Source organism: Cygnus atratus, chromosome 3 (genome assembly GCF_013377495.2).
Source record: "Cygnus atratus isolate AKBS03 ecotype Queensland, Australia chromosome 3, CAtr_DNAZoo_HiC_assembly, whole genome shotgun sequence".
Lineage (NCBI taxonomy): Eukaryota > Metazoa > Chordata > Aves > Anseriformes > Anatidae > Cygnus > Cygnus atratus.
The window spans coordinates 77,397,041-77,423,852 of record NC_066364.1 but is presented as its reverse complement, the minus strand read 5'-3'; the positions used below and the strand labels follow the sequence as shown (position 1 = coordinate 77,423,852).

Sequence of the window (26,812 nt, the reverse complement as noted above, 5' to 3'; positions counted from 1 at the left end):
AAGCTCCATAAGCAAGCATTTGCCTATGACTTTGTGTCTGCCTGTAATAACCATGGGCACAAGAACTGTGTCAAACAGCTTCAGTGGAAGGGCACTTTCTTTTCTCTCTCTAGCGTTAAAAAGGATTATTTTCCTCATAGCAGTAAAGCGATCCACGCATTGTATGCCAACTTCTATCCACAGTGAGAATGCAGAGCTAGGTCTAAAATGGTTCATGGACAAGTGAGAAAGGACTGCCCAGGTTCGCCTGGCCCCAAGCAGCTGCACACAGCGGCTCCGTGCTGACTCTGGTGGGGAGAGGCCAGCTGCACTCCCCAGCCTCCCCACCAGACAGCACTGAGTTACGGCAAGTTAAACGAAGAATGTATTTATTCAACAAACAGTAACATTTACACTAAATGGTAAAATTCAGCAAAGCATTGCCTGCAACGCAAGCCGCTACATACTTGATCCAAGTTCCCACCTCATTTTCTTCAGCATTACAGCAAAAACCTTGAGAGCCAAGCCTAGCATGCCAACCCAGCGTGGGTCAGGTAAAGCCATGCCCCTGCTCCCCCCAGCACAAGAGGGGCTCCTGCTCCGTGTAACAGTGGCCCAGGGTAGCAGCACCAGGCTGGAGGGCTGCCTGGGGCAGCCCAAACCAGCTTTCAGTGGGGGTGGCAAGAACAGGACTGGGATGCCAAGTGGGATGGTGGAGGGTTTTGGCTGTCACTCAGCAGGTTACCGCGTGGGATAAGACACTGCATGAAAGCTGTTAAAGTTCTGGACATCTTCAGGGGAACAAGCAGACAGGTCTCGTGCCCTTCCCATTGACTGAACGTATGCTGTGCCACCAACAGCACTGATCAGAAAACGAGCACGTGTGAGACATGTTGTGGCAACCTTCCATGGAAGTGAAGCTTGTTGTGGATTTAAGCCACAATGAAAAAACGTTTAATTAAGGGTATTTCTTTGTTTACCATCATTTTTTAAGCCTTCAAGCTGTGGGAAGTGAAATAGAAAGACTAAAAAGCCCACTGCAGGTAAGGCTGACACCTTTAATTATACGCTTACTTTATTTCTGTGGTGAGATCTTACAACCTACCAATCAGCATCATCAACATCCAACAGTACCTCCCGGACACTGGTACAGGATCTTATGGTTAAAACTGTTAAAACTAATAATAATAATAAAAAAAAACACTTTAAAGCAGCAGAGACATGCTGAAACAGTACCAGTGTGAGCTTGTGCAATACTTTGCCCATTATTCATTTGACTGTGGGACTGAACACGCTTGTCCCTTCCCAGGGGAATTCCTGCTTCAGCAGCTTCCATGGCAATCGTCTACCGCAGTTTTCTATTAACATTTTACCGTACTCAATCAGAGCAGATTGGCTGCTCCTGGCAGTCCAGCTGACACTGAGCATACCTAGCAGGTCAGGGACAACCATCAACGCGCTGACTTGTGTTGTGACTTGTATCTCTAATACAGGCTTCTGGTAGATCACTGAGCTGTACGCTTCTGGTTGTAGGTGCAGCTGTGCACATTTTTCTGACAAATCTATCTGTGCTGCTTTGTAATTACGTCAGCACAACTTCCATTACTAGCAGAGTGACCTCCATTGCTAAATCCCAGAAAGCTGATTGGGATGGCCCCATGGGGAGGACTCCGCACAGGGAACCCTTGCTGATGCAATCCATCTTCACATCTTTCTCTCCAGGGCTTCTGGTCAGTTCTGGTGCATGCTGTTCACAAATACCATCACCTGCAAGCAACTTGCTCCTTTCCCACATTAGGAATATTTGATGTCAGGACCCTCCCTTTGTAAAGGGAGAGATTTTGTGTTTGAAGAAGGGAAAATAGCTAGTATGTTTTTCATGAAAATGATCAGGACATTTATTTTTTTTTTAAGTAATGGTCAATATGCAAGTGACCTGCCTAATGAGATGCTGAAAGTTTTCATGTTAACCCCTGCATTTACATGCAAAACACACATATGCCTCTGGAAGATGGACCTCTCACTTTTGAACAAGTCTCATAAGGAAATTGTTTTCTGCTTTGTTCAGAAATTGATTTTTTTTCAAAGTGTGAATGTAAAAGAGAAAAAAGGATCATCTGGAAATCCAGACAGCTCAGCAAAGCATTTACAGACAACCTGTAGTTCTGTCATGCAAGAACATTCATTTCAGCACAGAACCTTCCAGTGATTCATCTCCATCCCACATGTGCTAAGGCAGCTACAGTATCGGGCTGTGAAATTGCTTCCAGCAGCTACAGCCTCTTCCTGGAGAAGAGACAGAATGGCCATTAGGGCAAGCCCGTTACCCTAAAAGCATTCAATGCTGCTTCCCATGTGCAGAACGAAGCTCCTGCTGCTGCACCCACTTGGGAAAGGGTGATAGGGCCACAGCACAATGCTGCACCAGGCACGGAGCTGGGGCTCTTGCTGCAGCCCAGCTAGAAGAGCTCCAAAACTGGAACCTGGCCAAGGAGGCTGGTGCCAGGGGCTCTAGGGGATGATATTCAGGCTCTTTTTCCATGCCTGCTTCCTTTGGGCTGTACCAGCCTCCCTGGGATCATAGTGCTCTCCACAGTCAAGTGTGCGCATCCATTTCTAGGTGAGCTTCACAAGCTGCCCAGTCAGACATGGTTTCTCTGCTGTGCTCACCCCAAACAGGGAGGCAAAGGAAGTCTCATCACTTTAGAGACTGTAAGAACAAAATAAATCAACACTTCAGTTACTGACACCCTCATTTGAAGACACTTCCATGATAGAGGATCATAATACATGTTCATTTACACAGCTGCTTTTAAACTTGTAAGTTTACCACTTTTTATTCTCTCTGTTCCACCCCAGCGCCCTCAAAAGCCTTGGGACATGCAGTTATAAATAACGTGTTCCTTGCTGAGAAGGAGCTGGTGCGTTAGGTTTAGGGGCAGACAAGAATCTAGGTATTTTCTTAGGACTACTAACTAGGAAGATGAAAGTAGAGATCATGTATCTGCAACCCTTGCTAGGGCCAACTCCTATAAACCCACAACTTCTCAGTTTCAAGAAACCAGAACATTTCTTCAGCAATGAAGTGCAAACAAAATGCAATCATCTGTACAAGAGGGTGTATTTCCCACTTGTTCTGCCTGTGCTGACTCCAGGGTGATGCACACCTGTTTACCAACCCCTGTACCCCCAGGGAAGGCTTTCAGGGAGCTGTATTTGCAGAAAGCCAGAAGCACAACTCAGAGCTCAACAGCACAGTGAAGTAAGAGTGGGACTTCAGAATAGCAGACCCTCAGCAACACAGCACCGTTCCTGCGACCTCTCCCCAGCTACCTCGAGCAGCAGGCCTCACTGCTCAGGCCCGGCCCCAGCCTGCCCCGTGGCCAGCGCTGGGCTGCACAGCAGCTGGTAAGTGGAGCAGAAGCAGGCCATGGAGGGAAAGTTTGCAGAGAACATCACGTGCTCCTCCACAGCCTTTCGGGAGAGATGGTGCTTTGCTCTGGAGCCAAAGTTTGTCTTCTCAAATGCAGCCTCGCTCTTTATTCTGCCATACCTCAGATCAGGCAGGGAAAAGACTTGGTCACCATGCAGGCAATGCTTCCTGCTAGACATCAGTCACACCAGATGCAAACTCAGCACTGGAAAATGTTCCCAGATGACATACCTGGAGACCAATGCATTCCTGGCTGACTAGCTCAAGAGCAAGCTTGCCCTTCCTCCTCCCTTCCATGCTACTCGATGCACTTCCAAGTTACAGAAATCACCTAAAAATGCGATCAGAAATATACCCAGAGGTTGTCTTTTCCATGCTTCCTGGGGACTGCCAACATAGTCAATAAATGCTGAAAGGCCTGCAGGACTTAATCACAATAAGAACGTACCTCAGCTTATAAAAGAACTAAGTAGCTTGTATCTCTCCTTTCAGACCTAGAAGCAACACAGATTTCATACAGCAGAGACTTTCAAAGAACTTCATGATGTGCTCACATCCAAAAAAGCCATAGGTGATGAATGCTGGGTCATATTTAGTAGTGGGATGGAAAACAAAGCCAATAAATTTTTCTGCTGTATAAAAAACAGGCCCAGACATTGGTTCCTTATAATCTGCAGGTAATTATGCAGGATGCACCTGCAAGGTAAATTTAAATTAGCAACGTGGGAACAACCACTGCAAAACATATCCTTCTGTTCATAAAGTGCCAAGCACTACACTGAGGATTCCTACAGAGGCTTCTGGGCATTATTAGAGGAGAAATAATAGCTTCCCGTTCTGTAACCACAGATTAGGACATTTATAGCTTGAGACCTCAGTAACTGAAGGCTCACACTTACTAGCTGCATTCTTCCTCTTACATTCAGTTAGCATTTGCTGCATTTTTTAAAGTGTTCCTTTTTCTTTTCTTAAGCATTACCCAAACATACAAAAGTGCACAGAAGTATACAGGCTTCACACTAGGGTTCAGAACAGATCTTTGGATTAATATCCTAGACCTTAATCCTCTACAATTTGGAAAAATCTCAGTCTGGAACAAAAGCCTGTGACAGGTTAGAGGCCACAGACAAAGTCAATGTCATATTTAAGGCAATACTTTAACTGCATAGGAGCAAGGAAGTTTCTGAGCGTATGTTTTTGCAGTGTAAACCCTGGCCCCTACTCCATCCTGCATGCTGTCATCTGGGAAAGTTAATTTTCTTAAAGGAAAAAAATGTAAGCTTCTGTTTCCATATGAGGCTAGTTTATGATATGATGAAAAGGAGTGTATTTACTCAGTGACAAGTAACTGGAGAAGTTCCCATTAAACAATGACTTTGAATTGTGACTACCGCACAAAGACAAGTGGTGCTTCCCTTCCAACCTGCCTGCCCACCAAGCCAGAGCAAATATTTTCCTGAGTTAAGGAACTGGGAGTCAGCCTCCCTGAATGCTTCCCTCCGCTACTGACAGGCTGTGCTATCTCAGCCTAATCGTATCATCCCTGCTTCTGGTTTACCATGCCTCAGGCTGGCACTGGGCTTTGTGTCCTGTTTTCCTTTGTTCCCTTCTGCAGATTCCCAGCCCTCCCCTGCCTGCTTGCTGCTATCTGACCCTGACCTTCCCCAGGCTCCAGTCCTCTGTTGCTTTCCTTTCCCATCCTCCTGCTTTTCTGAGACTCTGCCATACCTCTTCCCTGTTCTCTTGACATTTCACTTAAGTGATGAGATGAGCGAGGTAAGGTTTATGTTAGAGTGAATTCTTTAAGTGTGCAACCGCAGTTTCAGAGCACTGCTCCGGAGCACTAGCCCTTGTGAACTAAGAGTACTGACGTCTGCAGTCATACGATCACACGTTGCTTTTCTACTAATCCCTTTCTGGCAAGGAGTACCTAGTTATCAGGTAAGCAGCAATCAAATACCAGAACTACATATGAAGGAGTTCTGCAGCTGAAGACTTCTCTCTTTCATTTTGAAGTCAGTGCAATGTTACATGGAAATGCTGAAAGCTGTATTCTCTGCCTCTTCTCCTGCAGTCCCCTGGTACTTCAGCCATTCTCAACATAAAAAAGAGGCATTCAAAATCTAAAGTGTGGACTTAAATTCTGATGGCTTAAAAACAAACCACCAAAAGGGTTAAGTGCATATTTCTGCAGTTAAGCAAAGGCAGAAATGTGTTCCTCCGCATAGCCCATCTACCTGCCCCACCAAATCACTGTGATTTCATGGCAGACGTGACAACTCACATAGAGCTGCTGTTGCAAATCCCTGTATTGTCCTTGTCCAGTCCTTGCTGGAAAGGAAACGCCCAAGATCTGTGTGAGGACTCCTCCTCAGTGCCACATTAGTATTTATCTAGCACCACATTTCCTATGAAGAATACTCAATTCTCTAGCTGCCCCACAGCCTCCACTTAAATAACAAACAACTGAAGGTTATTTAAGGAAGCCTCCACTCTCACACAGCAAAAGTCATCTCTTCATTGCGACTGACATCCAGGCTACTCTGCCTCTGTACAGCTGCCTTTTCTAAGAAGCCGAGATGTCCCTCCATGCCCTCACTGAGGCACTCCCTCCGTCAGTGTTCATTTGTCACAAACCTCAGCGTCGACTCAGGCCTCCTGGAGAGGTCAGCCTATGCTGCTGCTCCAGCCAGGACAGGAGAATTGCAGCTTCGGTACTAGAACAAATATGCTTATCTGTTTCCAGACCTTCTTTCATTTTCTGATTTGGTTTTTAATCACTCTTTCAATATGGAATCCCACGGGAAAAAGGGTATCTGAAAACCTCAAGTTCTGATTGCTATGTCTCTCCCTGCTCTCTTGACTCTGTGTACAGGAATAGAAAGGCAAATAAAGAAAAAGAGTATCTGTCTCCACAGGGAGCCTCCTGCTTCCTAAGCCTTCCCGACTTAACTGCTAGAGCTGTTTTTATATTGTAGACAGATTTGCTCCTTTGCATAGCCCCTCCACTTCTTCAGCCGCTCGTTGCTATATTCACAAAGGTCTCTCATTTAAGCAATGTTTCTCTCCGTTCATACTTTATTTATGTTGACCGCCTCATAAAGCGAAATTAAGAAAAGTAACAGACCTGCTGTGTCTCATTCAATCCCATCAGCTTCTTCCATCATCTCTGATATGGCTCCTTTCCTCCTCACTAACTGCGAATTGCTCTGAATCAGGAGCATTTTCCCTTCCACATCAAGAATTGATTACATTCCTCCCTCAGGGCCAGGTTCTGCTGTGTCCTAAGTGCTATAACCCCCATCGATGTTTGAGAGGAGAAAAAAAAAGCAGCCTTCAGATTATTAGGAAGGCTGGGCCTGGAGTTTTCATAACCTACTGTCATCAAAATTTTAAGCCCCTTAGGCAAGCTAGAGTGTTATTTATTTGGGGAGGAGGGAGAAGGGAGAGAAAAGACAGAGGAAGGAGGTGAACATACTGCTTTGCATCGCTGCTACATACTAGGTCTGGTAGCACTCCTGGCTGACGGAGCCAAGCCACTTCACAGGAATTCTCTCTCTGGGTCTGGTCTGAGGCAGCGTATAGCAGAGCTGGACACAGACGGCCACAGCCCTGCTTGCTGGGCATTGTCTGCCTGACCAGAGATGAACGTCGCATCAAGATCCTCTCATTGGCCCTACAGAAGCGTTCTCCAACATACAGTGCCACCACCCCAGGGAGTGCACAAGACAATCCATTCTAGTGTAGGAAGAACATTTTTTGTACTGTTAATAATAATAATAATAATATTTTTCATCTTTATCTCATCCTTTTTAATTTCTATTTCTGTGTATGTTTTATAGTGGATGTGATCTATTAGTACAGTAGCACACCTATATAATTTATAGATAAATATACAAATACACAGTACCTGCTCAAAACAAACCTTCCATTGATAGGGGTGCACAATCCTGACTCAGCAGAGCTGAGTGCATGCTTTAATCCCATCAGCTCCAGGAAGGCCTGACCTACCAGTGGGTTTTACACCAGTATAACCAGTATGCTTTCAAATTGAGTCCTTTCCCTTTGTCCCTACTAGAAAACTTGTTTTTCTTGTAAAAGGAGAGCAGTGGCATCAACCAAGTACTTTTGCATTGGTATAACAGCTTCCATGTTAGTCTGCTTTTAGCATGTTGCTGTACTCTATCATTAAAGCAGTATCACATAGACATACATGGAAAGCTTGGATTTACACATGTGCTTAAATGCTTCCCTGGATTCAAAGCATAATGTACTTTATTAACATCCCTTGACACTCCTTGACTTTTAATTTGCATCACTCACAAATCAAAAGGACGTTTAACAGCCTTGTGTTTTTCTTTGTGGAAATAAATTTCCAGAGCACACACTCATTGTGCAGTCAGCCATTCAAATTATTAATCCTATAAGCAAGACTGCGCCTGCAATATGCATACTGTTAGGAAAGAGAATTTTTATGGTAGAAAGACATTTCCCTCCTGTAGTCATTCCTGCAGCCTCATCATCCTCCCTTCAGGGCCTCGCAACTGTCACTCAGTAGACTCTGATCACTCTCCTCAAACCTTGACAAGCAAATTACAACTCATGTATTCTTCAGGGAACACAGGTTTTTCCTTTTGATCACGGGTCTTAATGTTAGTTTTTACGACTCATATACAGATCTGATACCAATGCGATTACTGCTTTAAGTATTTAAAGTGTTGATTAAAAGCTAGTTAAATGCCATTTTTAAGGAGCAATCCAGTCATACAACTTGCTGTTGAATTTTAGGCATGCAACTATGTCAGGCTTTTAAGCTTCCCATAAAGTCAAAGCAAACAGTCTGTGCTTTTTGATAAACACCCAAAGGGATCTCTAGATGCCTTAGGAAAAAAAAAAATCCTCCATCATTTAAGTGGCCAACTCCCTAATATACTACAAGAGAGTAGGCAGAACGACTTCATGGTTGAGGTTGCTTTACTTAACCTGTGATTGCTCTTAAATCCGCCTTCCATAGACATACACACAACTGAATTTTATCCATCATGAAGGAACAGGGCCAAGGAAGATGACAAGAAAAGGCCTATAGTTTTTTCATCCTGGGGATTAGGTAAAGGCAAGCGAAGTCTTCTTTGCAGACAAGGGGAGACTTGTGTCTGTGCACACTTAATGCTTTTTACTCCAGAAGAAATATAAAAACTGGACTGAGGATACAGAAAGGCAGATAATACATGACAATGCATAAGGCTGGTAGTACAAGTACATGGCTGCTGTTTTACAGGAAGCTCCAGAGTTGCACTGAAAGCTTTTTACTTATAAGAAGCAGATAGAGTTGCTTCACAGAGCCAAACTGCTTTTCCTTGGTGATTATTCATTTGGCCCGTGTTTATCTTTGTTGTGTTTCACTTTAATTATCTTGACAGTTTTGATCAATTCCTGCTGATCAGCTGAAAAGTGAAACGCAGGCATGGGTCTGGATGTGGGTTTGCTCTTCCATACAGAGCTATTTTTCCAAGTGCTTCAGCAGCACTGCTAGCAGTGCGGTCTTCTTCACTCTCACATTGCATGCTTCTGCTCAATCATTTTTACCTTTTTTCCAAGTAACCCATGCAAAGGTTACTATTCCTGAAGAAGGGGGTCTGCATTTCAAAGCAAAAATCAATTTTGTGAAAAAACGTTCAGAGGTACAGTTAGGGAGTTAACTGACATCTCCTTTGGGGTTTCTCAGGCTCCAGTGCAGCGGAGACCCTTTGAGGCAGATACTTAACTCCAACCTATAGTGTTTAGGTTATTCTTGGGCACCGGCCCAACACTACACTGAAGTGAATGTTTGTGAGAGTAAGCATGTTTCTTGTAGCCCAGTGTTGCTCTCAAAAAATGTGTTAGTGCCAAAGTACAATAGTGTCAAGTGACGGAGTCAGTAACAAAAAAAGGAATAGCTATAAACGAATGAGTAGTGAGATGTATAGCAGAGTCCTTGAAGACACAGCAAAAGGTGAGTTTACAGACACTGCTTAGAAATGACTTAGTTTTTTCTTGAGTTTATAAGCTTGATTACTTTCTCTTTCCCTAAGTTAGAGACAATAGCTGCCTACACCAGTGGTCACAGAAAGCAAGACTTAAAACGCATTTGTCTCTCTCCTTTTTTTAAGCAAGCATTCATGCTCCATCAGTATGAGTATCTACAATACAAAATAGTGAGTTTAGCTAGCCTCAAGAGGAAAAGGAAAACACCAGACATGCTTATATACTGCTTATATTATATATACTTACTAAACTGCTTATACAAACATAACATGTTGTTTAATAGATATTACCACTTGTTTTTGACTACATCCTCCCGCCTCTAGAATCAATGCCTGGTCGATGTAAGGCTGTCCAAGGTAACTGTAAACAGGGGAAGAACTAGACAAAAGAGACCCAATCCCCACCACCACCCACAGGACAAGGGAGGAGATGGGAAAATATTCTTTAATTGTTCCATGCAAGGAATTTGGTCTATCACTCAGTGCATTAGCCTCTACACTTCTACAATCATCCAAACTGAAGGTTGATTAATCACGGTATAACCAAACCCGCAGATAAACACCACTCCTATTAGATCCAAAACAAATTCTGTTGAAGTGCACAACATTCCTTCCAGTCTTTTGATGCTCCAAGTTTGATGTTGTGGTGGGTGTGACAGTTGTTCACATATGACATCTCCCACACACTCAGATCTGGAACATCAGCTGGAGCGGGTGTGGGTGGAGGGGCATCTGGCCATCACTTTGGTATGTTAGAAGTACCAACTGTCTTCTCTATGTGATGCTGAACACAAGAACAGGCATAGCCTGGTTTCACATGGCCTTGTCTCTCAACATCAACTGGCTTTTTCATCACAGGGAATGTTGTTAGACCCTACGGGCTCTTCTCACTACAAGAGTTCTGTCTAATGAGGATTGAATTTGAGCAAGCCATCTCTCAGCAGGAGCACTTCAAAGGGCTCTCGCCCCCATCACCTATTTTCATACAAGGTAGGCAAGAACTCAGTATCTGGAAGACATTTACCATCTCCCATAGGAATGGACCTGGGCACATGGGACAGAGCAAAAATCACAAAAAGCCTGACTTACTAAGAAACAAAATTTCAACAGTGAACTCCTGCCCCAGACTACCTGCAATTTTAACACAAACAGTGGAGACCTGGTGTCCAGCAGAGCTCAGAAGAATAAAAAAGGAAGTTTATAAAGGCTACGCATATGATGTTAAAATGTGAAGTATTAGTAGGATCTATATTAAGATGTAGGAGAAATGGTCGTTTTTATGATGGCAAAGGATTCTAGGAAGCGAAACAATTTGAGAAACTAAATGCTGTAGCAGAGAAGAGCAGGTTAGGAAAAGGTTACAATACAGATTAAAAGGATTCACTAGAAATGGAAAGCTTCAAAGTAAAGTTTTGAACAGCTTTTGTTATACTTGTTTCTTGCTCCTTTTCTGATTAAAGTATTGTGCTAAAGCATTCTCCCTTTAGCTGCCCATTTCAGCCTGAAAAGAAAGAATACCATTTCTCATTTATCTTAGGAAGAAAGCTGACATTAGAACAATTGGCAGCAAACTGCTTAACATCAAGCCACTCCAGGTCAACACACAGACCCCTTCTCTCCCTTTTAAGTCAGCCTTTCAGCAAAAGGCCTACAGAAAAGGCATCGTTTGTATTTTAACATTTGACTCACTCGACTTCTGTATCTGCCCATAAAATGCTATCAAATGGTTCTACTTCAGCATATAATACAAATAGCTGCTTTTAGAAAGAAACTAATGCTCATTTAGTTTCTTTGCATTGATTCAAGGAGTGACAGCCAACATCAAAAGAACAGAAAAAGTTAAAAATTGATACCATCTCAAAAACAGCATTACTGGTATCAAGTCCATTTCATATTCCTTGAACAATTTCATATTTGGTGCCCAGTTTACAGTACCAATTCAAAAATATCCACAGCTGAATATTTTAGACCCACCATCTGTCCCAGAAAGCAAGCCATTTTCAAATTTGCACTTACAGAGCTCCAAGTGGTTTGTATTTACCCCAGTCTAGTGGAATTGTAGAATTAGGTACTTCTGGCTATACTCCTACACCTCCTAATCAGAAACAGCTGTGCCTTGCACAGAACAAGCACAAAGGTTCTTTTGCAAAATAAAATGGAAAGGAAGGTGATGAAGGAAGCAAGGTCAGTACAATTTTCAGGACACAGATTCATTATAACCTAGGAGTGATTCACTTGTTGAGGCAAAGATTTTGCCTTAGTTTTCAGGACAACTAATGAGGCTCATAAGAGAATAAGTTTCCAAGTCTGATGACAAAATACTAGGAGCTGCAATACCTGTGGCAGGGACAAGGACATAAATAATTCAGATGTTACAATTTTAGTACACATTTTTGTTTCTATTCCTCAAATACTCAGAGCCCCATAACAAGAACCTAAGCGAATCCAAGTTCAAGGTAACAGCCTAAGCTGAAAAAAACAAGTACTTTCCAAGAAAAAGAAGAGACCTGGTGACTTTCAGCTTGTTACCCTGATCTCAATATTTCTTTGAAGACTGAATAGATTTTACAGGAAAGAATAAACACAGAGACAAATGCAGAGCAGGATGAATTATGCAGCTGCATCATAGACAAGTCACCCTATAATCATACTTGAGATAAATATCAGAAAAAGAGAAGACCTAAGAGCCAACAGTACTCTTTGCAAGATGAAACAGTTTTGCAAAATTCACAAAAAGAAGCAAAGAAACAACCTTCTGATAACCAGTCCGTGGACTGGAGAAACATGGAGCAGACATTGCACTGCCCCAGACTGCCAAGACATCTGTTCCATGGTCATCAGTTACTGCAGGTGACTGGACCAGGGACTTAGTTGGGCCTATTCCTGACCTGTGCCTGTCTTCCTCCGCACATCCATCCTCACGCTTTACAGTGGTTTGTGCTGGTATCCACCTACAAGGAGGCCGGCTGTTCATACCTCAAAGAGATTTGAGGAAAAAAGCAAATACAGACCTAGGCACTACTGAATGATGCAGCAACTAAAGCATTTCTAAGTACAATACTGCTAGCCTCACAAGTACTTGGGTAGTATTATATCCAGCATCCCTGACATAACAACATTAACTTTTAAACACACAGAAAGAGGCCCAGAATTAGTCACGTGAATAGTGATACAATACCACAGACACACAACTCATAACCATAGTACATCCAAGTAACAACCATACTCTGAGTAACAGCCAAGCATGCCTGGGCCACTACACTAGGGCAAGAGGGAATGCCACCTTAACAGATCAGAAGGCCTTCTGTGAGCACACAGCTACTTCTGCAAGCTACCCAGCTTCACCTTGCTTCCCCCTTGCAAGTCTTGCTGGAAGGGACCCGAGGAAGCCATGTAATCCAGGCCTCTACTAGAGATCAGCATACATACTAGGTGCCAGTCTATTACAACAGGTTAGTGTAGCCTGTTCTTAGGTTTCCAGTGAAAAAAACCAAGTCTGCTGCAGCACTCCACTGTTTGAGGGTTTCTATCATAACTGATTTAGTTCTCCATCAATTCAACTTCAGCATGTTATTCCTTGTATTCAATTTCCATAGCAGATAAGGCAGATAATACCCTTTCCTACAATAGTCTTTACTTATCCTCATGGCCACTTAGCTTAAAAACAGAAATGTGGTCCAGCTGGTAGATTTCCTCCTTCTCAGTCTTTTCTCTTCATATTTGACTATTTGCTTCTCACCTGGGGTGGTGACCCGGACTACCTCTCCTAAATAGCAAGCCAGTCTCATCACAAGTCTTGTACGCTCTTCTGTTTAAATAGCTGAGGAGGATGTTTGCCTTTTCACAACAACATGACGCTGAGTCACATTCATCTTGTGCTCAGCTTCAGTCTTCTGTTCCATTTTTACCTAAACACTACTGCTTCTTCCCCTCCATTTTCCATTTCCACTGTTTATCGCTGTTGCCCTCACACTACATGTTTCTCTCTTGCACTGTACCCTTTTACTCCCCTGGACTATTTCAGGCTGTCAAAAACCATGTGAATTCTGAGCCTGTCCTCTAGTATACATGGAATCCCTCCCAACTTTGTCTTACCTAAAAGTTTAATATAAAAATTCAGTAAGTCTGCCTCAATTAAGGAAGTCGGTTTCAAATTCTCAGTAAAGAAGAGAAAAAGAATTCTTCCATTTAAGCTTTTGCCAGATCTTCATACCGCACGTTTTTGGAGATACTCAGCCAGACCTTATCAAATTCAAATGGAGAGAGAAACAGACAGTTGCAGTAACAACAATTTTAGTGAGAATAAAATCTAGTCCCAATTGGGTCAGCATTTCTGCATCTACTCCTTTCATCCCTCCATAAATTTCAGTCTTTGCAAGGAGTTGTTTGTTGTAATAAACAGTGCAATGCAAAGCATGGGATGAAACTCAGAGCCGAGATGGTTCCTGCCTCAAGAAGTTACCTCTGATTCAGTGTAGGAAGTGAGGAGGCAAGTCTGATGAGGACCGCAATGACACTTGTGGGTCTCCTCAAGGCTCAGATAGCTAGCTCCTAAGCACACACAAGCACTCCAGGCACCAAAACCACCATGAGCTGATACCTTGTTTCATAGCTATGATGCCCAAGAAATGGGTAAAAGTCTTTGGCTTAAGGAGGTCTTCTCATTCAGTGATCCATTAAGTTATACAATGCCTTAAAAGACTAAACAGGAATTTATATCCACACATATACTAACATCCATCATGCAACATACCCAGCAAGACATATGTAAGAGCATCTCACACTTGTCAAGACCAGCTCAGGAACCTCTCGACCCAAACTGAAGGTAGTTTTTTCCCAGGCCACTGCAGCAAGGGAAGATGTAAGATCTACCACCCTGCCTTCTGGGGAAGGCTGACAACCTCTTGCCTTGCAATACCACTCCGGTTAAACTGTTCTGCCAGTACCAGGGCAGAATAACTAATCCTAGATCCCCACACCAAATGCCATAAGACATATGCATAAAAGCATGCATGAGTTTCAGAGGAGTTTTTCAGGGCAGGAACTGACAAAGTTACCGTTGTCCAAGCTCTGCATGAACAGGGTGCATCTTGCAAGCAGACAGCACGATCACAGCAGTGGGAATAGCTACACGCCCACAGTTACATACCCTAGACTGCACACCTGCAAGTGCTACCCACCAGGAAGTTAGCCAGCATCTACCTTTCAAAAAACAGAGATAACTATACGCACTGGATACTCAGGCTTTCCACAGCAGTGAATTTCATAAGTAACTTAAAGAAAGATACTCTTATTTCTTACTCCAATTTAATCTATATCATGCACACCCACCTCTCTGCCATATGTAATCACAAATGAGTCATGGTTATAGCAGCATCTGCTTCTAGTCTTCTGTGGTTTCCCCCCCCCTCCCCTAGAAATAATGTTTGTACCCACTGTTGGGCTCACTGTCTTTTATCTCAGTCCAGTAATCTTCCCTTCCAAGACAACTACTTTCCCCCACCTGTACAGACATATGATACTCTTTGCTTCAGTGTCTCCTATCTGGCCTTCTCTAACATGATTTTTGCATCTTCACAGTGCAACAAATCAACCGCACTTCAGTTTGCCCAGTTCTCAATCATACAGCTACAGCTTTGTGTTGCTGGCTGAACATAAGCTGCTTGTGTTTGTTCTTTATCCTTCTTATAGTTTGTCAGTACAAGTCATGTGAATCCTTATGCTGTCCAAGAGAGCAAAATTGAAAGCATGTTTTCTATCAGGAGTCATTAATACCAGTTATCTTCACAGAAAACCAGGGGAGATAATCTGGAAGTACATATACAGGGCCCACGCAAACTAAGGAGCCTTCCGAACATGTTTCCCTGCAGTCCCTCATCCTCGGAGCTCTGGCTTCATTTTTAAAAGACCCACTCAGTTACGTGTCCATTCATTTTCAGGTAGAGCCAGTGACTGATTAACACCCTGGTCTTTAAGAAACATGAAGTGGGAGCTTGGATAAACTCTGGAAAGGATGCTTTGCCACAGGAAAGCAAGATGTCAAATGCTAGTATTCTCATGTCATATATTACTTTGGAGTCCATCTGTTCTATTTTCTAATAACAGAGAATTTTTGGCAGTATTAGGAAGGGTGAAGTATTTTAGGGTTATATTCCTCTGATGTCTAGATAAGATGTATAGCTGTACCCATGATTACCTTCCCTTCGGGAACCACCTTGTATTTCCAAACCGCTCAATCCATCTGCTCCAAAATTTTGGAAGACTAGCATGGGACGAAAACTAATTAAAACACCAACATGAACAAGCACACCTAAGATAAATTTCCAGCTTCTTCTAACAGCATCCAGGACTGCTTCTTGTGACCCAGCAGTCTATACAGAATCACCAAGTCAACTCAGCTATTAGGATCCTCAGACTTAGGAGAGAGAGAGGCTAATGTCGTCCCCAGGTTGACTTGGAGGTATGCAGACAATGAAAGTGTCTGCTTTACTATTACTGGGGTGTTGACAAGTGGATGTGAGTTATTTGTAGGAACTTATTTACTTCTTTGAAATGACCCCATAAATAGCTGCAAAGGGAAAAGACTCATTTGATGCACTACCAGATCATGGAGTAAATATGATTTTTCTCTGTAGAAGTCTAGACAGTGTCTATGGGGAAGATGTTGATCTGCAGAGCTTTGAGACATGAAGGTCTATAGTACTTACCAAATTTAGTTCTCTGTATAAAAGCAGAGAATAGTTTTTTTCTGTGAAGTTTATCAGCAGTTTGCTATTCACAAAATACATGTTCAATAGCAGAGCTATGGGCAAAAGGAAGGGAATGCAGCTAAGTTGCTCTAAATTTTAGAATTAACAAGGCTGTCATGCACTTATATTGCTTCAGTGATGACGGAAGCAAGAAAGCATGCTCTAAAGCCACGTGAAAAGCATATTTATGTTTCCTAAGAGGTATGAGATATTAAGCCTTTGCATAATTCACATATTTAGCAAAACATCAGACCTTTAAGTCATCCCATAAATGATATGCAAAGTGGTAGTGTACATCTTTGTGACGTATTCATCACAACACATAACAGTGTCACAAAACATCTAGGAAGATATAAATAATTTCTACTTAGAATGCAAGAACAGCTTATACAGATACGCCATTTTCCCAGTATTTTCCATCGCTAAGCAAGTCAAAAGCGGCTAATTCTGGTGACAGAAGTAAGCAAGAACAAGTCACAGCAGAGACACTATCTACTTACAGAGAATTTGGCCTAGATATTTCTGAAACAGAATCTTCCATAACCTATGAGAGCTACTTAGTTGCTTTTCTTATATGCCTGGACTTGTTAAGTATTAACCTCAATCTAATAAGACTAAAGCCTTCAGATTCAGTTCAGGGCTTGAACCAAAATCACTGCTGCTGATAGACAGTGGCATGTACATGGCCCTCTTTTATGGCCTGACCCAAGAACTCTTCCCATCTGCTGGAACGCTGCCTTCCCATCTGCCTTTCCAAACAAGTTCTCTCTTCTCTATAAGAAGAATGAAAAAAATCCAATCATGTCTGAAGTCTTATCAATGACATGCAAAGACACATTTGCAAATGAACATAAGAAAAAACTTTTACTGGGAGGGTGGTCACACACTTGAACAAGTGGCCCAGAGAGGTTGGGCCCTCCTCTCTTTGGGAATATTCACAATCCACTTGCATACAGCCCTGCGCAACCCATTCAAGCTGACCGTGCTTTGTGCAGTACATGTTAGATTAGACTAGATGGTCTCCAGAGCTCCCTTCCAACCTCAACTGCTCTGTGATTCTCTGTGTTCTTCACTTACTGAACTGGCTTGTACAGTTCCCCTATGTACCTACTATTACAAGTTAACTCAAAAATCACGCCACCTTTTTATGCAAGTTTTAAACATTTAAACATTTAAGTTCCGTTTTTCATATCACAGACTCAAAAAAACAAACTGCTTCTCCAAGATATTCTTTGGAAGTATTTCTACTACTGTACAGGATACTTGAAGTAGCAGTCTGTAACATCCTGTTAATTAGGCAGAGCTGCTGAAATATACGTATTTAAATTCGAAGAGACGTCTGTGAAACAGATCACTCGGCTAGACTGCTGGAAAAAAAACTACCGCTCACAAACTAAATATTAGAGACTGTTTTATGCAGAAGCCATCGCAGACAAAGCTGTATCTGGTTGGCTCCCAGAAGATGTAGCCAGTTCCCTGCTTCAATTTAAAGCTGTGCCTTCTTTCCCTGACAGCAGCTGAAACATGCTACCATCCCGCATGCGGGCTCATTTCATCTCCCAGGTAATGCACCCTTGCTTGTGCAGAAGATGATCTTTCATGTACCAGTCATCATGGAATAAATGATGGTTTCCCATAACCTGGTCTTTTTGGCAAAGAGTACCCTCATAAAAAGTATATTAAAAACTACTTTAAATATTAATTTAAACCTCTTCAAGGAGAGCCTGATTGCTAGACATGCTCTATGCAACTTTTCCTTGAGCGCATGCTGTTCTCCTGAAGCGTGCTCTCCAAATAAGGTAACTTGCAGCACATTTTGTGTTTGATGGAAATACCCTGAAGTCCATAAAAAGCTAGTTATGCTCTCCAAATGCAACCTGTTGAGGAGAAGCTGTCACACTTTGAGCAAGGAACATTCTTAACATTTTGTTCTTGGGTCTAGGCCTAAGAACAGACCTGTGAGAACACAGAGAAGTGAAAAAAAGTGGCATGAATTGTGTGTAACTTTGGGAACTTCAGTATTTTTTGCTCAGATTTCCCTGCTATTGCTGCCACCCTAAAACATGATCCCTAAAAGCAGGAGGGCTTTTATATCTGGGGTCCAATTTTCTGGTCACTGAACTACATCAATATAAGAAGCATTGGACTCTAGGAAGAGAATAGCAGCTACCCCAATTCAGGAACACCAAGCTGCAGCAAAGATGGTGCAAATATCCTGGCAAAGATCCTCCCCAAAGAAAGACCAATGCCAATAGTTCCTGTGTTTTATACAACATTTCCTGAGCAGATTACTGAGCTGACAGAGGAAAGCACTACCCAGAGCCACCCAACTGTTTAAGGAAATAGCACAACAATGAAAAGAAGTTTGAGGCAGGAGTAACCAGAAATCAAGACTTCGTATTGAGTTACTAGCACTTGCTAGCCTGTCTTTTAAGTAATAATAGTTGCTTTCTTTCTTTTTCAGTTCCACGTTCCCCATCATAGCAGCAATTTGTTCTCTTATTCTTTCTGCACTTCCACCGTTAGCTCTATCTTGCCCTCAGAGGAAGAGAAGCCCCCAGCTATGCCTCCTTACAGACTTGAAGTACTGCCTGGCCAGAGGTCAGGCCTCCTCTCCCAGAAGATTCTCTTTGTAGGTCCGTTTCCCAACAACTCCCTTCTACCTTCCCTTCACAGTGAGGTTTGGAGAGAATGGGAAGTTCTCCCTTCAGGAGCATGAGCAGGGAGATGCCAAAATAAGCCTGGATCCAACATTTGATCATGGATGTCATCACCCTTTCTAACACACACATTGACCCACCCGCAGACCTGCTGGAGCCAGGCACTCTTTCTCAAGGGAAAGAAAGCATTTAAACACCTGCCTCTAAGATCTCCTATCCACCACAAATCTCAGTACTTCAGAACCCACTTTACTGCTTTGATGTTTGTGACAGGCACTCGCGCTCCCTTGTTTCCTCAACCTATTTTAATCAGAACTACATAGTGCCACTAGTTATCAGTTTGGAAGTCAGGGCATCACAACATGTCTTTTTTTTTTTTTCCCCTCAGCAACTAAAGAGTATGATTTTGCAGAACAGCTTAACTGGAAACAACACCAACAGCCAGCAAACCATCTGTTCTAACCTCAGTGTTAGAGTTAACAGCTATTTTGGACAAAGGAAGTCAGATAAAGCTATTCGTGTTTTTGTTATTCCTTTCCCAGGGACTCTAAGCGCCCACTATTTTTATTAAATGGAACAGAAACAACAGTAACTGAAGATGCCTGAAAAAGAGGCAGAAAACAAAAGTCAGGGATACAAACAGCATTAATTTAGTGTTGTGCAGTGATACCAGCCACTTCTCTACCAACACCCAAAGTTGATCCAGACCCTTCCCTGTCTGGCAGCACCTGCTCCATGGGCAAGGCAGGCTTCATCATGAACACACAGCAGCTGACTACAGATTGAGGCTGTCCTGTAGCATCTAACAGTGCCAGCAGCAGCATCTGGGCCTATACTGTGTTTCTGAGATGAAACAGAAGTTAGCTTGATAATGCTAGGGACTATTTCTAGGTATGAATAAAATAAGACATCTGGCTGGGAAGGGAAAGACACTAAGTAATTTGTTTCTTAAAACAGAAAAAAGGGAAGTGATAGGATTTTCTACTTCTAGCTAAAAAGACCACAAGAGTATTGTAAGTGGCTCTTCTTCATTTTCTTGATAGCTCTAGCTCATTAATTATCTTAAACCTTTTTCTCTTCCACACCCTCCCTTTCTTAAAGGGGCTGTCTCCCAAACCAAACAGCTTGACACTAGTTTGATCCTAGTCTGACTCAAAAATTTATTTCCAGCACTGACGTAGCTGAAGTCTCAAAAGATCTCAGTCTACGAAGACACTTCCAGCATCAGATGATGTCAGGTGCTTGCCACTAGGATACTTCTGTTGAGATTTCAACCAGAAGACCACACTGAAGTTTTTGTGCTGATTTCAGTTCTCTGTCAGTCTCATGAAAAACTCTTCCTTTCAAGCTCAGAACCTGGAAACTGAGGATTCTTTCATCCAACGAATTTTAACTGAGAGAACGGTTTTGTTAGTGCTGTGTGCCTACTCCTGCATTTCTTACTTGTATGTTTCACTACATGTGACCAGCAGGGACTCAGAGATGTGTTGTCATTGCGAGAGACAGCTGTCTTCACCTCGACTAGGACCTCTTCTTCCATGGGTATGGACACAGTCCCTTAGGTCAGTATAGTGCCCAATGAAGTGACAATGGTGCCAGTACAAGTAGATCCATGCTAAGGATATGATACGTGCATGGCCTAAAAACACCTGATCTACAGACTAGAACTACAAGAGTTTAGTTGTACAATGCAGTAGTTTCTGTAGTCTGGAATTTGAGCAGCCAAAAAAAAAAAAATCACAGAGGGTACACGCTTCACACACATCAAAGCACTACATTATCTGAACTCCTGCCAAACCAAATCACCATGCTATGAACAGCATGTAGCATTTATCATCATCATTATGATCAACAGAATGAAAGGGCAGCAGCAACCTCTACTCTGTCTATTACTGGGAGGAAATATTCACAGCAATACCCATATGCCTTTCTCAAGGGACTTCTGCATCTATTTCTGACAACCATAGATCAGACTCTTTCATTTCAAAGGAAATCTGAATTCCAGAGTTAATAGGTCAACTTAATTTTCTTTCCCAAACCAACAGCAAAGCACCAACACCAGTTCTATGTTATAACATATATTACCATAAAGTAATGACATGAAGAAATAAGCCAGCAGAGCCAGAGAAATTGAGTGATAATTGATGCTGAAATAACACCACACCATGAAGCCTATGGTCCAGAATGTTATCTTACATATGCTTACGAATGAGAGTCAAAACAGAATTCTTTAAAGAGGCGCATCAGCTTGCCATTTAAGTATTTTATGGTGTCTATACACTTCTAGAGTTAGAGGAAAATGGCAACTTTTATTTGCCCATCTGTCAGAAGCATTACAGAACTCTCCGGGTTTCAGTGCTAGCTCCACCTTACTCCCCCCATCCCAAGCTGCTTCCTCCAATGGGTTTCTACCGGTCCCATTGCACAAATTTCAACATACTACACCAAGAGCAGCAGCACTCACCTGCATTTACCTTCTAATGAAGGAATTAAACTCTAGGAAAACAGCGAAGACAGCAACCTGAAGACAGGCAAGCTGTCGATCACCTCAGTGGAGGATTGCAGCAGTCCTCACACCCAGTGGAGGATGGCAGCCGTCCTCACACCCAGTTCTGAGCTGCAAACATTTCTTTTGACGCCTCACCTCCTCACAACTAGCGACCTGTTTTGGCAAAGCCTTTCTGCTACACCATCCATCCGGTTGTTAGCCCTGCGGACAGACACCTTACAATGGCTCCCTGCGAACACCACTGGTGCAACTCGCTGCACAAGCCGCCCTAGGGCTCTCAGCATCCCGGTGGGGTCACCCTCTCACCATTTGCTTTGGCAGGAGAGGTTCAGGCGAGGGGTGGAGGCAGGAACCCGGCGAGCAGAGAGCAGCCCCGAGCCGCCCCGGGCAGACCCCGGGGTTAGTGCCGTTTGTGACTAAGCACGCCCGCGGCCCTCAGCGGCCCCACCAGCCGGGCTGCCTCGGGGCGGCCCCAGGCGAGGGGACCCGGCCCCTGCCAGCCCCGGGGGACCCCCCGAGGGTCCCCAATCACCCCCGGGTCCTTCTCGCCGCCGCCCAGCCCCAGGCCCCGAGCCCCCGCCGCCTACCGCTGCCGTCCTTGAAGCGGGGGGGCGGCACGTCTCGCAGCGACCGCGTCCAGCCCCCCTTCTCGGCGCCTTCCTCCTCCTCCTCCTCCTCCTCCTCCATGGGGCCGGGGCCGCCCGGCATCACCCCCCCTCCGCCGCCGCCGGCCTGCCGCTGCCGCCGCCGCTCCGCCGGCCTGGGTGCGCGGCGCCGGGCCGCCCTGCCCCGCTGGGCCGGCCCCTCCGGGCGCCCCTCGCCTTCCTCCTCCTCCTCGTCCTCATCGTCCTGGGAAGAGGCTGCGGAGCGGGAGTCGGCCGAGGTGCTGTAGAAGGGGTTGCCGCTGCTGTCCTGGCCCGACTCCCCGAAGACGTCGTCGGAGATCTGCAGGCTCTCGTAGCGGGAGCGGGCGGCCTCCAGCAGCGACAGCGCCTTCCTGCGCGCCGGCCCGCCGCCGCCCTCCGCCATCATCTCGGCCGCCGCCAGCAGCCGCCCGCGCTCCCCTCGGCCCGGCTCGGCCGGGTCCTGCGGCCGCAGGCAGCAGCCCAGCAGCTGCAGGGGCTCGGGCACGGCGGCGGGCAGGCAGCGAGTGGGGGGAGCCCCGCCACCGCCGCCACCTCCACCACCGCCGCCGAGCCCTGCCTCCCGCTCCCGCCCGCACCACCCGCCCCTGTGCGTGTGCAGGGACATGGGGGGAAGGAGCCAGCTCAACATCTCCAAGTACCACATCCAGCCAATTACCGCGGCACTCCTCGCACGGGAGGTGGGGTTATATGGGCCAGCGCCGGCCGCCCACGGGCCGCCCCGCCGCCCGCCGCCGCTCCGCCCATTTAAAACCACAGCGCCGGCTTCGGGGCTGCCGCCGCTGCGCCACGCCGCCAGAAGGGGGGGATCCCCATCCCCATCCCCATCCCCATCCCCATCCCCATCCCCATCCCCATCCCCATCCCCATCCCCATCCCCATCCCCATCCCCATCCCCATCCCCATCCCCATCCCCATCCATCATCTCCATCCCCAATCATCCCCACATCCCCACATCCCCATCCATCACCCCCACATCCCCATATCCCCATCCCTTCATCCCCATCATCATCCCCATATCTCCATCCCCATCCCTATCCCCGTCCCGTCCAGTCCCGTCCTGGAGCTGTCCGCTCGCCCGCGGTGCTGAAGGCGGCCCCAGCACCCGTGGCTGACCCTAAAAGCACGGTGGTGGCGAGGCATCAACGAGGGAAGGGCTGTGTCGGTTAAACACGGTTCCCTAGGGCAACCTGAGGGTTTGTTAAAGCAGCCGAAGTGTCTGGTTCTGCACAAGTCAGAACGGTGCGTCTGATGTTACGGTAATGTTTGAAATCTCCAATCAAGGTTTATTATCATTACTATTGGCTTCCCGCTGTGCTGGTTACTGTACAAACGCTCATTAAGAAGACAGTCCCTGCCTTCCCTCTCACCAACAGCCCACCCTTTCGCAGCACTGCTCTCAAAATAAACATCCATTGGATTCTGTGGAATGGTTGCACGCAACTGTCATGGAGGACACACACATAAAATTTGCATTTTTTGATGCAATCCTTTGGTGTAGGTTAATCTGAAGATCTGTTAGCATTACAGATTTTGCAAATTTTATAACATTGAATCTTTCTATCTTTTAAAAATGAAGATTATGTCCTTCCAATGATTCTCAAGGACTCTAGCACAACCTAGAATATGATAAAAGCTGGAATGTATAAGTATTTAAAAGTTCAATCTTATGTTCTATTCAGATGTTTTTAAATTGCCATGACTTCGTTAAAACTTTAGAGTTCTGTATAGTGCATACAGCCAAATCCAGAGAAAAGAATCCATCTCTTGAGCACCCTTAAGTAAATAGAAAAGCCCAGTGTAATCTGAGGTGTGAGATTTAAGCCATACTTCTAATCTTGAAAAATCTCAAAAATGTCTTATTGATTATATTAAAAAATTACTAAGTTTATATAGATTATATACAAATGGATTTTTCCTTTTTTTTTTTTTTTTTTTTTTTTTTTTTTAACTGCAGTATCTGCTAACTTAGCCTGTAATGTGAGTTCTTTTCCTCTCACTGGCCAACAGAAATCATAGCTCTGTAGGCCAAACTGCCCTTTTAATCACATCTATGCTACCCTGTTGTCTTCAGAATACCTGTAACAAATTATCATTTGAAGACAATGAGGTTGCAAAGCTGCCACTGGAGGCATAACTGGACTGGCAGAATTTTCTTGCTGGTATTGACAAGTGACTAGCCTGAGCCTCATGAGTCCATTTGGACTGGCAAGTAGAAAACAACAGATTACTTTTCCCAAATGTCTGTTTTGTATGCAGTACCCATGAAACAAACAAACAAAAAAAAAGTGGTGCACTCTGATGACCTTTTCACACAATGGTTTTTAAGGAAAAAAACAAACAAACAAACAAAAAAAAACTTTAAAGGTCTTGACAGGTTCTTTTTTTCTTTTTTTTTTTTTTTTTGTACTAGAGACATGGATGGACCTTTCCATCCAGGTGAATTCATCTCTGCATGCAGGTTTTATGAGTGTATCTATGCGGGTTTTATGAATGTGTCCATGGACATTGAAATGTCTATAGTTTTTCTATTTTTTCAGTAAAACACAGCAGCGAGAAGGACTGCTCTGAAGACCAGGACAGAAAAAGAAGGCTTGTCAGGATGGGCTCCCAATAGAAGTATTAATGAGAACAGTCCAGAGACCGAAGAAACCCACAGAGGTTTCCACAACTGCTGGTTGTAGCAAAGACAATTTCCCCCACTTCTAGCACACTTCACTCCAGGTTCCCATTACAGCTGGTTGAGGCACACTGCCATGATTTTCACTCCTACTGGCATGCCAGATGCCACAATTTCAGCTTTCCTTTTTTGAAGAGAATGCTGGAAACAATAGCTCTGGGACCAGACGACTACATCAATAGGGAGCAGCAGGACTGACCCTTGCTGTTACCAATCCAACACAACTTTTTAAAGATGGAGTCTCCAGCCGTAAATGTGTGCACCTTTTGTTGGTGAAACTTTCCCCTCTTTCAGCCTCATCTGTACACAGATAAGTAGCTCTTCTGCCTGTCTCACAAGCAGAGAGACTGCTTTGAGTTTTTCATGCATGCACAGAAAGGTAAGATCACTTTTCTGAGAGAGGACCATAGAGGCTCACACAAGGGCTCTATGCATAGGATTTTAGCTTGCATTATTTGCTGCAACACATAGCTGTTTGAGTATTCCTCTCAGAGCAGCCGTATAAGCTGCTGGTTGGATTGCCATAACCCAAAATAAGGGTTCTAGATTGTGAAAGTTGCTGCATATCAAATGCTAATAGTCTTTCGATGACAAATAATTTCAGAGAGGCAAAGAGAGGAAAGGTGATTCTAATAATGGTCTCATCAGGTTGCAGGGTTTTGTGAACAGTCAAGAAAACAGTCAACAGCTTGGAGGTTGAAAGAACTAATTATATAAACCTAATGGGACATTATACACATAGATGTATTTTCTCCTTAATCACTTGCACTTGTGTTTAGCTGCTAGAAAACATTACTAGAGTAAACTGACTTTTGTATCCATGGCAACCTGTGGATCCACTTTTAATTTGTCTGCAGAGAAAATGCTGGGATTTTTTTTCCTTGAAGTTTTCTACTTTTATTGCAATAGCAATGGTGCCTTCTATGCGCTCCTTCTGATCATGCCAGCTTTCAAGGGTAAGACCATGATAGGCCTGAGCCTCTCTCATCTTGTGCAGTAGGTCATCGGAGTGCCTGACACTTCCCTTGCAGATCCAGTGGCCAGCTGTCAGTAGCTGATTCCTTAAATCATCTTTCAAACAAATTATAAAATATGTTGAAGAAGAGGCATGGTGGGTCACATCATGCATAGCAGAGCAGTGTCAGCACAAGCGGTCAGATGGTTCTCTGTATTCAGTTTGCACAGTTTCAAGTTTTGTACTGCTTCTGCTGCAGCTGAAGGTAGAATAACCCCATTGCCCTGATCATTATGTTCCACACTGGAAGCAGGATTTGGCCCTTATTTCCTTAGTTAGGTTGCAGAGGAAGACCACTTCAGTTTAACATTTGACTGCTGTAGTGATACTGTAGGTCTCATCAATTGACTATGGGCTGTCTGAAGAGCTCCTGCTAAGAAATTGAACCACTGAAAGATGGCAAATCACAGGTTTCTAACTCTCTTCCTCAAACTACTTTCATTTACTGTGTTGAAGACAGCTAGAAATATATCAAGGTTTTTCTTGCACTGTTATTCTATGTGTATCAAGAGGCGGTTATCTTTCGCTGAAAATATACATACTACAAGAAAAGGATTGTGAGCTAGTCTGAACAGGCCTGTTAAGCCTAAGGTGGTGAGTTTTAAAATAGAATAAGGAAAGTGATGCCTTGAGCCAGTAGTAGAAAGCCCCATATTTCTGATTTTTCAGTAACTTACTCTTCGTAGTTAGACATCAAGCTCTTGGAGGAAAGGTCTTGTGCTGTGTTTGCACTACTTCATGCTGTTAAAGCTTGGCTCAGATCCAACAAAACATTGACATTTCTATCTCCTATCTAAGCTTTCTTACTTCCTATTGATTTCATAGAGTTTGTAGACCTAAGCCCCAGTGCGTACCTGGGTCCTTTCACAGCACAGATTCACCAAGTTGGAATAATATTTAATCAGTTCACAAATTTATTCTTTTCTAACCTCTTTACTGCAAGCACAGCCTAGAATATGAATTTCAAGCTGTCTTCCATCTCAATGCCCTCCTTAAAGTAACCTGTACTGTTGATACTTTACATCAAGGTTGATTTCTTCATCAAGTATCAGGTGAAATAGACTCCATTTCCCTCTTCTAACATTGTATCGCCTCAGGTGAACAGGTAAACTCAAGAAAA

The 26,812-nt window shown here is 44.0% G+C and overlaps 1 protein-coding gene across 1 annotated transcript in view; it reads right to left on the bottom strand.

Annotated features, from left to right (window-relative positions):
* Positions 1–22,643, bottom strand: part of PGBD5 (piggyBac transposable element derived 5) — a 73,838-nt gene extending 51,195 nt beyond the window's left edge. The window contains exon 1 of the mRNA XM_035538968.2: positions 21,941–22,643. Coding sequence (XP_035394861.1) covers positions 21,941–22,643 — 703 coding nt within the window. The remainder of the gene's footprint in view (positions 1–21,940) is intronic.
* Between the last annotated feature and the right edge of the window lie 4,169 nt (positions 22,644–26,812).